The following is a 12363-nucleotide window of genomic DNA, read 5'->3' as shown; positions in this document are numbered from 1 at the left end:
GGTAGAAACTCTCAGTGAACAGCCATATCAAGATCCTGTCAGGAAGAGAGGAGGGGAAGGCAAGAAAAGGGGACCAGGAACAGATATTGGAAGGGACAAGAGAGAAGTACAGAGGATCAGGAAATTGAATAGAAACATATAGCAGAGGGAGATGGGAACTGGATGTAGCCACTAGAAAGTCCCAGAGTCAGAACAGCACTTTGGAGGTCCTGTGGGTCTGTATTCTGATTCAACAGTGTTTGGACAGAACAGACCCGGGGCTCCCACTTTATTAGCTTCCAGCAGCCTTACAAGTCTCTCCAGTCGCAGCCTCCAGGACCATAGCTTCATCCGCTGCCTTCGGCTCCTAGGACCAGCCAACACCTTCTTTGCAGTTAGCCCCATTCTCCAGATCAGCCATGATCTCTCAGATTCGTCAGAATTATTCCACCAAAGTGGAAGCTGCCGTGAACCATCAACTTGCACCTGTGGGTTTCCTACACCCACCTATCTCTGGGCTTCTTTTTTGATCTGAATGACGTGGCTTTGGAGGGCATAGGTCACTTCTGCTTGTTGGCCAAGGAGAAGCGCGAGGAGGAAGAGAGCATCTCCTCAAGTTGCAGAACGATCATGGTCATGGGGGCCGTGTCCAATTCCAGGATGTGCAGTAGCCATCTCAAGATGAATGGGGTAAAACCCATGAAGCCATGGGAGCTGGCTTGGCCCGGAAGAAGAACCTGGACCAGGATTTCTTGGGTCTGCATGCCCTGGGTTCTGCCTGCACAGACCCTGATCTCTGTGACTTCTTGGAAAGCCAATTCCTGGATAAGGAGGTGAAGCTCATCAAGAAGATGGGCAACCACACGATCAACCTCTGTAGGATGGTAGGGCCACAACCAATGTAGACTGCTGTGCCCCAGGCATCTCTTGGCAGGTATCTCTCTGAGCACCTCACTCTCACGTACTTCTAGGAGGCCTCTGTGGCTTCCAAGGGCTCTCTCCTCTGCTCTGCATCAGCCAGCCTCAGGACCTCCACCTGAATGAACCTCTCAAGCCACTAGGCAGCTTTGTAAGCCCCTAGAGCCTCTCCAAAGTCTTGGACCAAGTGAAAACAAAGCTTTCTGAAACAGAAGAAAAAAATAAACAAAAAAAAAAACAAAAGAAAGAAAAAAAGAAAAAGAAAAGAAAAAGGGAAAGAAAGAAAGCCCTAGACTCCAGGGAAGCAAGAGACTCCCAGGAGCCAATGGAAATGACTTTAGTTGAAATACCCAACAAAGGGGAGACGGAGACTACCTACAGTAGATAGGCATGATCCCCGATTGAGCGATGGGGCCAAGCAAGCATCTTAAAATTTTAAAACCATTCCAATCCAAAGGAAAGACAGAGATAAAATATGGAACAAAAACTGATCCTTCTCATCTGCAGATGCCAAACCCCTACACTATTGCTGATGCCAAAAAGGCCAATATCTTTACGTGGTGCTTTCTTATATGATATGATATAATTAAAAATTATCAAATGAATAGTACTTATAGATGAAGCAATAGATTAAAATTATTATGGATTATGTCACTTGATTAGAAATTCAGGAAAGCAGTAAACAAACTTCCTTAGTATATACTTGACAAAACACGTATATTAATAGGAAATATTCATTTTAGTTCAGTAACTCATCAGTTGATTAAAAATGGTGTCTGTCTTTGGCTTCTTGATGGTGTCAGAGCACATGCGCTTAACTCATGAGAAACATGTTTCCATCTCATGTTTTACCTCATGTTTTAGGCTATCCTGGTCTACATACTGAGTTCCAGACTTTCTATCAAGGGCTAGAAACTTAGACTCTCATCTTTAGAGAAAGAAGAGAAGGGAAGACAGGCAGACAGACAGACAGAAGAGAAGAGAACCTGCCTTTCGTACCCACTAAGCCTTGCCTGTGTTCAATGACAGTATTCTGCTGACCTTGCTCTTTAGATACAGTGTAGTGAAAGAGTGTTTCTAAAGCTCTTTGAATTCCCAGACATATGCTTTCTCCTTCTGTTGTGGATTAGCAGACTCATTCCCTTTGTTTGTTTAAGAACATCCATCCCAGCCAGCACAGTAACATCCTTCTTTGCCTGTTCATATAGAGAACTCAAAAATTTTTAGCCTGACATCAAAAAAATCTGAAGTCTCTACAATTCCTCATGCTAGAGTTGATCTTTTCATTAGAACCAAGACCTCAATGCCAACAGTATCATGAGGCTGATAGAACAGAGAATACGTATTCTCCTATTGAGGTACCAGTGATGTTAATGAGTTTTACTATTCTTACTTCTACCCTGTAATTACTGGACTCATAATTCTCTGACTCCTCTTTCTCTAATCTATCTTTCCCACTCTCCTCTCTCTCTCTCTCTCTCTGACTCTCTTCTTCTCTGTCTCTCAATCTCCTCCAACTACTCCAAATATGAGTATGATAATGTGTTTTTATATAATATACAAAACTGTAGGTCAGAGACTACAGACTTGAGTATCTTCCTTAATCACCCTCTTTACCTGTTTAACACAGTACAAACTGGTGACAGAGATTGGTCCTCCTGTCACAGCCTTCCCAGTACTTTTTTTTTTTTTATTGGATGTTTTATTTACATTTCCTATGTTGTCCCCTTACCCCATCCCCCACCCACCCAGGAACCCCCAATCCCCTCACCCCTCCTCCTTCTCTGTGGATGTAACCTCTATCTACCCCCCCCACTCCCACTTCCCCACCCTCAAAATTCCCACCCGCTGGGGCATCCAGCCTTCATGCAGTCAAGGTTCTCTTCTTCCACCTATGCCCAGCAGGGCCCTCCACTCTTACATATTCAACTGAAGCGCTGGATCCCTCCCTAAGTGCTCCCAAGCTGGTGGTTTAGGCCCTGGGAGCTGTGGTTGGTTGGTATTGTTGCTCTCCTCATGGTGCGGCAAAGCCTTTCAGCTCTCCTTCAGTCTTCACTCTAACTCCTCTATTGAGAACCCCATGATCAGTTCAATGGCTAGTTGTGAGCATCTGCCTCTGAGTATGTCAGACTCTTGAAGACCTCTGAGGAGATATCCATATCAGGCTCTTATCAGCATGCACTTCCTGACTTCCACATCAGCCTCTACATTTGGTGATTGTACATGGGATAGATACTAAGGTGGAGTGGTTTTGAAACTGCCCCTCCTTCAGTTTCTGTCCCTCACTTTGTCTCCATATTTGCTGATGCTGGTATGCCAAGGCTTCTTTATATATAGTGGGTTGAGCTCAGGTTCTCATGCTCAGGCAGCAAGCATTTTAGCATCTGATTTCTCTCCCTAGTTCAGGACTCATGAATCTGACTGGAGTAGAAACAGTATGATTATGTTCAGAGCATAGTCACCAAATAGAGAATTTTACTCATTGTTGTAGTGATACATATCAGTGAGCATGGCACACACTCTTTAGAAGGCTATTCTACCATCCTACCAAAACAACTTTTGAAGACTGTTGGGTAAAGTCATAAAACTAGTATGTCCCATAAGCAAGAGTCTATTGATAAGTTAGTCTTGTTGTGGAGGGAGACCTTTGATTGGATACAATACTCCTAGTAAAGCATGAACTTAGAAAAAACATTTCCTACATCTATACATATTATGATAATCTACACTCAAATTGAGGGTTATTCTCAGTAATTATGTAATATTTATTTTTTGGAACTTCTCAGAGAGATGAATGTGTCTTAACTGTGTATTTCACACTCTAATTCTCTTGTTTTGTAACCATTCAGATCAATTCCCATACTGTAAAATACAAATTTGCCTTTACAGTGCAGACTTCCTTCTCAGTGTGTAAATTCCACCTCAAAGTCATGTAGAAATAGTGTCATTTGCATACCCAGAATAATACTTAACTAACTCAGTGCATCTGCTTACCAGTCAAATTGATAATTGGATTCTTCTTTCTTCAAGTTCAATCTTAGAACTGGTAGGCCTCAAAGTCTATCCTGTTCTAATACCATTAATTCTCAGTAGAGATTGAGTTCATTGCAGAGATCTTTGTACTTGGAGCTAATCATCATGTTCAGCTCAGAATTGACATTTGGGAGTAGATCTCAACCTTTTAGAGCATCCTGTTCTATCAACATAACTCCAAGGCAGGAAGGAATGAAAGGATTAGACTATCAGTAAGATGAGGTCAGCTTATTCCATGGGAAGAAAGACAGTAAATCTACTTATGAGCAAAGGCCACCTTTTCTATATTATGCATAGTACAGTTAAAAGTTTATTTTATCCCATGAATAAATATTCCAGGAAGGATATTTCAATATGAATCTACATAATGGTTTTTAAAAATACAGCACCATAACCTTTTAGATGCTGACCCTGCTGCTGTATTTATTGTCCTATTGGCATCAATCTTTACTTGATAATCTACTGACAGATGGAAGGGGTATCCTGGTATGCTTTCTATTCTTTTGCCTATTTGTGCATCATTTGACAGGGTACTTCTGAGACAGCAAAATTTAGCTGGAATGTTTTGGTTCATTGTCTCTAGCAATTGTTTTAGCTTTACTTTGACTTTCTTGATCCAAACTGACAAAGGACCCTAACCTTACTCAATCTGATTATCAGTAATACTGAACAACGGTGTAGTTTCAAGGTCTCTTTTACTTCTATAAACTTGCTATAATGTTTTTAGTAAATAAAAATATGTTGAAGTTAAGTTAATTCAAAACTACTTTGAAGTGCAATTACCTTTTAAATTGAATTTATATGGCAGAATACTGGAACAGAATATTCATAACCAATATGAGATTATTATCAATATATCATTATTTATTTACAGATGAATGGTAGCACACAGATTTTTATCACATTTTGATGCCAGCAAATTACACCATTTATACTTGGAGTCCTTCCATGGTAACATAAAAGAATGATGGAGAAATTCAAAGCCAAACCAAATTTAGGACTAGTATACTATAAGAAAATATTTGGCAAAAATCTGTTGAGTTCATATATTCATACATGAGTTTAATGGTTTTGCAAAGAAATATCATGAAGTAATTTGGCAGTATGAATCAAAGAGGCTGGAAGTTTAAAACGTTTTTCTGGAAATTCTACTGCTATTTTACAATGATGATAAAACATAACTGTGGGCCAAATTTTTGCATAGAAATGATCATCAAATTATCACATATAAAGCCAAAAGAACACAATGGCTTATTATAATGACAGCTATTATAAGAAATTTACATATTCTCTAAAGCATTAATAAATGACTCTATTTGTATATATGCAAGTCTGTGTGTGTATGAGTGTGTGTGTGTGTGTGTGTGTGTGATATCAATTATAGACATGCTTATGAGGAAATACAAAAAAGTATTTTGATGACAAAATGGCATGCAACTTTTCAATCTTATTGGGTTTTTAATAGTTTTCTGTAACACACACAATATTATTTTAAAATACTATGACATTCCTAAAAGTTGTAGCTTAGCTAATATTTCACATTGTCATTATATATTATCAATAGAATTCCAAATCTATAGGTAGACTTATAGACCTTGAAAGATTCTGTGAGTTTCATTTAATCAGAAATGCCTTACTATATTATTCAAATCATCAATAAGATATCTTAACTTGTAGTTACTAGGGATTTAAAAATTAAAGGAACAAATACTTTTCATTTGAAGTTTTAATAAAAATTAAGCAGTGCTTCTAGTTATTTAAGCAGTTGACTATCAGTCACTTCTGAATTTGAATGGAATACACTGCCAAATGACAGGAAAGAAAACAAAGATAACATTATGTTAATTAATAAAAGACCCACAAAGGAAATCACTATGTTCCAAGAAGTATCATCAATGATAACAGGGACAGAATAATGGAAGTTTACAACCATAAAACATTAATAAGTTGAAAGTGTTTGATGAATATTTCCCCATTTTTGACACACTTTTTTTTTAATTTTATGTGCACATTTGTGTGTGCTCATATGGAGACATCATTGTCACATCCCATGTGACAGTCAGCAGACAGGACAACTTACCTTGGCTATCCTATCTTATTTTAAGATTTATTTCATTCTATGTATAATGTTAGTATGTACTTTAAAAGTTATCAGTGTTACATGTCCCTTTGATGAGTAGTCATTATACTTCTGTGTTGTATTCTAGGAGTGGTTCTAATGCTAAGGTCCTGTTCCCCAATTGGTTCTTGACCTATCAGTAAAGATTCCATTAGCCAATTGCTGGGTGGAAGGATAGGCAGGACTTCCCGGTCCCTAGAGGCAAGAGGCAGACACAGGAGAGAGAGGAATGGAGAGTTTGCCATGCTTCAGAGACAAAAAAAGCCAACCAGTCATGTGAGATCTCTGGTGGAGATCTACACGTGCAAAGTTGAGCCTGTTGAACTGAGACTGAAGGTGGCTGAGAACTGAAGTTGAGTGCAGATTTAGGGTGCTGAGCCGGGAGTACTGGGAAGGGCACACGAACCAAGGTAGTTTGGGGGAGCCCTGCAATTGAGCCAATAAGGCAAGTTAAAATTGAAAAACGGTGTGTGTCTGTGCTTTTCATCTGCAGATCCAATATCCTCTGGGTGAGGCTGGTAGCACAGTCCTTTTGGAGCTACATGAAACACTGTGTGATACAGGAGAGCAAGACCTTGTCATTTCTTGGGTTATTTATTTATTTATTTATTTATTTATTTATTTATTTTACCAAGATTTGCTTAGATCATGTGCAATGTCCACCTCAGTTAACTCCTCAGAGAAGCCTGAAAATATATAGAACAAGTAAGGCTGTGGGACCAGACAAGTCTCAACACTCTTCCATATGAAATTTACTATTAAAACAACTGGGAGAAATGAATCAAAGTTCTATGTTTTTAGATTCTAAGTCTTAGTAGTTATCTAGTGAATAAAATAATTTATAATATATATTTATTTCGCTTGGACATGTAACCAAATATAATTCTTCCTGTAGAAGATAGTTTTGTTAACCAAAGCCATTTAAGTTAAAAAATGTATTTAAAAACCATAATGTTTCATAACATTTTTAGTTTGATCTGGCTTCTTGATAAAAGAATTTTGATGTCAAGGAAAGTGATGATATTGTAAGCAATACTTGTTAACAACAGAAAAAAAGAAAGATTTTCTTTTTATGAAGTTTATATTCTGTAAAATATATATCATTATTTCTGTAATATATATATAAATTATTTCTGTAATATATATATTTCTGTAATATATATTATATTATATATATTTAAATATATCCACATAAACATGCATGTGTGTGTGTGTTTGAAGTGATTTTTTTTTCAATTACACAATTATAGCAGTTTAAGGTATGAGGCCATTAACTTTCATGAAGGCAATGTTAATTTAAAATACAAAATGAAAATATTTCATCACTTCATGAATATTAAACTTTGGCATAAGGGCTATCTGCTGACGGACCTGGAATTAGCCCAGTGATATTTGTTTTGAATGCCTTATTTATGTTCCTCACTGCAATTGGAATCTACCATCCTCTGTATTTATTAGATCTGGATACATAAATTACATGGCAGTTGTTTTTCTTGGGTGTTTCTGTTCCAAAATTACATAGTAAGGCTCATATTTGAAAGAAAATTTCTCTTCATCCCTTCCACAGCTTTAACATTACCATGGCCAAAAAGCACATTTCCCAGGACTTTATTTTATTTGGTCCTTTACTAACTCATTGGTTCTCTGCTTGAAGTTCATAATGATCTTTAATAGATGAAGGCTAAACATAAGTGGCAGCATGCACGAGCACTAAATAAGATTCTCAATACCACTATTAAGACATGGATATACTATGAAATCTTTGCTTCTGTGCAAGCAGGAAGTACCAGGGAGCAGTGATGAAAATTGAAAAGTGCATCATACAAAATGCTGGAGGTCCGTTAAGAAGAGATGGTGAAAAGACTATGCTGGGCTCAGAGCAAAGGAGGACAGATGAGTTGGTGGCAACATCTTGATAGGGTGTGCTGACACATTTCCTATTGAACACCAGAGACTGACTAAACGCCAAATCTCAGGAAACTTTTAATTGCTATAAACAGAAATGATAACTGTAGACTTAAAGGAAGTAAAGAGATTCAAACCTGGGGAATTACATTGGCATTAGCAAGCAGAGAACCTGGAAATTTCCTTGCAAATGAGTGTTACAATAACAAGGAAATAAGCTCTTAGTCCATAGCCCTGTCAATTTTAAAAAAAAAACTCATAATTTTTATAAATAAGACAGGAAAGCCATGTGAAAATTATAGTTATAAATCATGAATCATAACATTTGTGTTGAGAAAGTGACCAAAGTACTTGATTTTGAAGTTTCTATAAGATCTGAATATAATAGCATCCATCTGATTTCACATAAAACTATGAAGTATATGAAAAATGTTTACCACTGCAATAGGGTAGTAACAATAGCCTGCACACATATAAACTGGAAGTAATGATTAAGCCTGTAAATTCTGTCATTCTAGATAAAATTGGGAAGGACAGACATGGGGTAAAATAAGTTACAACTTTCTTACACTAATATTTCATATAATGATGATGAAAAACATGACTTTTTTATAGATATTATTACAGGTTTACATGATGCATGCATTTTAACTTTGAAAAGTATGCTATATAGTGCAATGCTCTTTTGTTATGTATTTTTATACAGAAATTGCTAATTTTCTTTCTAAGAGTAAATTTGGTTTTCTGAATTGATATAGCCATAGTTCTTGATTTGGGATGGAAGGATGACAAAGTCTTTATTCAATGATCCTGTCTCGGTTTCTGAAAGTGGATTTTGAGATAAACAGTTGAGTGTAGGAATGTAAGGGGCGTAAACTTGGGAACGGACTGCTACAGAACATTTCAAGTTATACATGCCATGACTGAACTCTGGGGGTTCCACATACTATAGAATGCCCTGGAGAATCTCATGGAGCTTTTTTGATAAGAATCAGAGAGGTAATTTAATCAAAGATTCCAAGGAGTTATCTGTGATGTTTTTAGTTAGGAGTTTTTCTTTTGTTTGTTTGTTTGTTTGTTTTTGGAGACAGGGTTTCTTTGTGTAGCCCTGGCTGTCCTGGAACTCACTCTGTAGACCAGGCTGGCCTCAAACTCAGAAATGTGCCTACCTCTGCCTCCCAAGTGCTGTCATTAAAGGCGTGCACCACCACTGCCCGGCTAGTTAGGAGTTTTTAACCCATCCCTGGCATATCTAGGTGATATCACCCTTAAATGTAGCTGATTCTCATCAAGCTACATAAAACTTGAAACAATAGAAATATGTAAAAAAACAAGGGTGAGGATTTGATACAGAAAATTTTCTTTGTCTATAACTCATCTCAAGGACTAGCTGAACATGTATGAAACATATTCATAATGTGAGATAAAATCATTTTTGATTTAAATAATAAGAAAATATCTTAAAAACACACTAATAATATGTTGGAATATTTAACTTATTTACCTTACAAAAATAGGTGATTCTGTTCAAAATATAGCTCTTTAGTCATAAAAACATATACTAATCCTAATCCTGCTAATAGTAGCTGTATCATTCATGTCCATATTTGTTATCTGTGATATAGTTTATTAATAAGTAGGACAATTATAAGAGGGCTTTCAGTCTTTCAGTTTTGTTTAAAATATTAAACAAAAATTCCTAGCTCAGGTATTGGCTTATGAAAGGTGCATGTATATACGGTGCATATATTACTTCACTGAAATTCAAGCTCAAAAGTGACTGATGGAGTTATGTTTGGAGTGGGACTTCTGAGGATTAACAAAGACTGACTGAATCTTAGAATCTAAGGGATAGGCCCTGGCCCTATGTTCTCATAGATAGAATAAGTGATATAGAGTCTCTCTGTCTCTGTCTGTCTCTGTCTGTCTCTGTCCCTGTCTCTGTCTCTCTGTCTCTCTCTTAGAGACACCAAGAAAATGGCCATGCATGAAGTATAAGACAGAAAAAAAAGACATTTATAACATATAAAATCACTTAAGCTGTTCCAAAACTTATCAATGGTAATAAAAAGATTACACTGAGTGAGGTAACCTGGACCTAGAAAGACAAACTCACATCTTCTCTCTGATTGGAGGCTCCTAGCTACCAACCTTTTTTTTTTTTCTTTTTTTTGGGGGCAACTTCAGTATATTTTATTTCAAGTGGCTGTCCACACAACTTTCTCAGCTTTACAAATATAAACCATGTTAATTATACAGATAGGAAATATACACATTTCCCAGTTCCAAATATAACATTTATAATCACTATACTGGAGTATTGCCTTCATATATCCATCTTGCCCAAATCCACTCTCATGACTGTCAATAAGTCAACAAGCAACCTGAAACCATATGCTGTGTGTCCCCTAACTAAACACATGTGCCTTGCCTTTCATCTCCCACTGTCCACCAAGGTTTTTGATATTTGTCTACAGCTAGTAAGAGCTCCGACAGGTAAACATAGTGGTTTTGTTATAGATACATCGAGTGCAGCACTGACCACAGCGGTCAGTACCAATGAAGACCCTGCCTGGCTCCCTAGTGGTTTTCAGTAGATTCATAAGCTCATCACAATGTTGTTGCATCCTTTGCATGTCGAGAGTACCGCTGTAGTCATAGCTGTCCTGAGGGACAGGGTACAGCTCCAGCCTAAGGTGTATCAATCTGGCAGTGTGGTATAGTAGATCCTTCATGGCAGGCATGGAGATTTGGTTCCCATAGAAACTGAACTTGGTGAGCTGGTAGCACCTGCTCAGGGCAGGTAGGATGGCATAGAGCTGGCTATCCTCAAGGTGACAGTCCTCCAAATCCAAGGCCACCAGGATGAGTCCAGCTTTTACTACCAGAACTTGGAGGGGTTCAGGACTTAAACCAGTCAATCTGATGTTTTCCAAATTCAGTTGTTGCAATTGATTGACACATGGGAACTCAGAAAGATGGTTCCATTCTGATACTGAGAGATTACAGTGGGTCACTGCCAAGTCATCCAAGGAGGTCTTCACGGACCCAAGCAGTTGGTCCAGGTATCCCTCAAGGAAGCAGACAGCATCTAGATGCAGCTTCTGGAGTCTCTCCTGCTTAAGGATCTGCAAGGTGAACCTGGTAATGATACGCCTCCTCTTCTCTGGGAAGATAAAGTTCTCTTCATGGATGTTAGAGAGAACAAGTTTACGAAGGCTCCTCATTTGGCGCAGGTAAGGAGACAAGTTAAGCAAGAAGGATGGACTGCAGGAGGAATGCAGGCCCAGTGTTTCTACATGCTCCAGGTTGACATTTTGTGAGAGCTTCCTGTAGTTTTGATGAAATGGTGACCAAATCTGAAGCTCATTACAGTACAGCTGTAACAACCCTTTCCTCCTATCAGCCCACTGAACAAGGTAGGAGAACAGCCTACTTTGGCCTCTATCTTTGAGATACAAGTCCACTACTACTTTAAAGGGATGTGCTACTACTGTCTTAGAACAGCAAGAATCTGCTTGAGTGGTCTTGGGTAACCAATCATCCATGGACCCAGGCCACACATCCAAATAGTGTTGTCCCACGGACGCAAATCCAGCACTCTTAGTTTGTACTTCCTGGGGCGAACCTTCTGGATAAGCAGCTTATCAATCTCCTCTAAGACAACCTGTAATTGAGTCTCCAAGTAGAGTGTCCTCTTCCTCAGAACTCCAAGCGGGAGCTGAGGGAAAGGCCAGGAAGACACTATTGACCTCAGGACCTTAAAATGACTGCCATCGTAAGCTTGCTTCAACAGTTGTGGTAAGAATAGTATGGGTAAGTCCTCCAAGGCAGTGATGGCCAAGGCCTTATTCCTCAGAAGTTTCTGTCCTGCCAGCTCCTGGAGAGTGAGTAGGGGCTTGCTGCTCATCTTGGTGGTTTTCAGGGGTAAAGATCCTGGAGAAACATCAGATGGGACAGAGAGCTTTCTATCCAAGCCAGGCTGCCTGTAACTTCAAGTTCCTAGACAGCCACTACCAATCTTTTGATGTGAGTACATAGTGTGTAGTAAATACAGAAGCTATGGAAGTGCAATGGGAACATCGACCGGATTGGGAGATCAGGAACAATAGAGGGAGGGATAGTATGGTACATGTGATCTGAAGAAGATAATGGGAAAAGGGAGGCTCCTTACAGAGTGGGGGAGATAAGTAACGAAGAAGAGATGAAGATGAAAGGAGGTTACCAGGTTACAAATGATCTGATGGAGGAATAGAAAAAGGCAAGCTTCTCAGCCAAGGGGCAGGGAGGTAACTACATGAGTAGGAGGAGGTGCTGAAGAAAATAACAATGTCATCAACTGAAACAAACCACATGGAATCATACTATTTTCTATTTGCCTAAAAAGATACTATACAATGTATGACATA

The 12363-nt window shown here is 38.5% G+C and overlaps 1 protein-coding gene and 1 pseudogene across 1 annotated transcript; one reads left to right on the top strand and one right to left on the bottom strand.

Annotated features, from left to right (window-relative positions):
* The first annotated feature begins 398 nt into the window (after nt 1–398).
* LOC114631689 lies at nt 399–950 on the top strand (annotated as a pseudogene).
* A 9481-nt stretch (nt 951–10431) lies between these two features.
* On the bottom strand, nt 10432–11864 carry LOC114631400 (PRAME family member 20-like). Its single transcript, XM_028779731.1, is given in 2 exon segments — nt 10432–11540; nt 11543–11864. Coding segments are annotated over 2 exon segments (1431 nt in total).
* Between the last annotated feature and the right edge of the window lie 499 nt (nt 11865–12363).

The sequence above is a fragment of the Grammomys surdaster genome, unplaced genomic scaffold (genome assembly GCF_004785775.1).
Source record: "Grammomys surdaster isolate TR1022 unplaced genomic scaffold, NIH_TR_1.0 97, whole genome shotgun sequence".
In the NCBI taxonomy this organism is placed as follows: Eukaryota; Metazoa; Chordata; class Mammalia; order Rodentia; family Muridae; genus Grammomys; species Grammomys surdaster.
The sequence above is the reverse complement of the archived record's forward strand: the minus strand, read 5'-3'. Positions and strand labels throughout refer to the sequence as shown.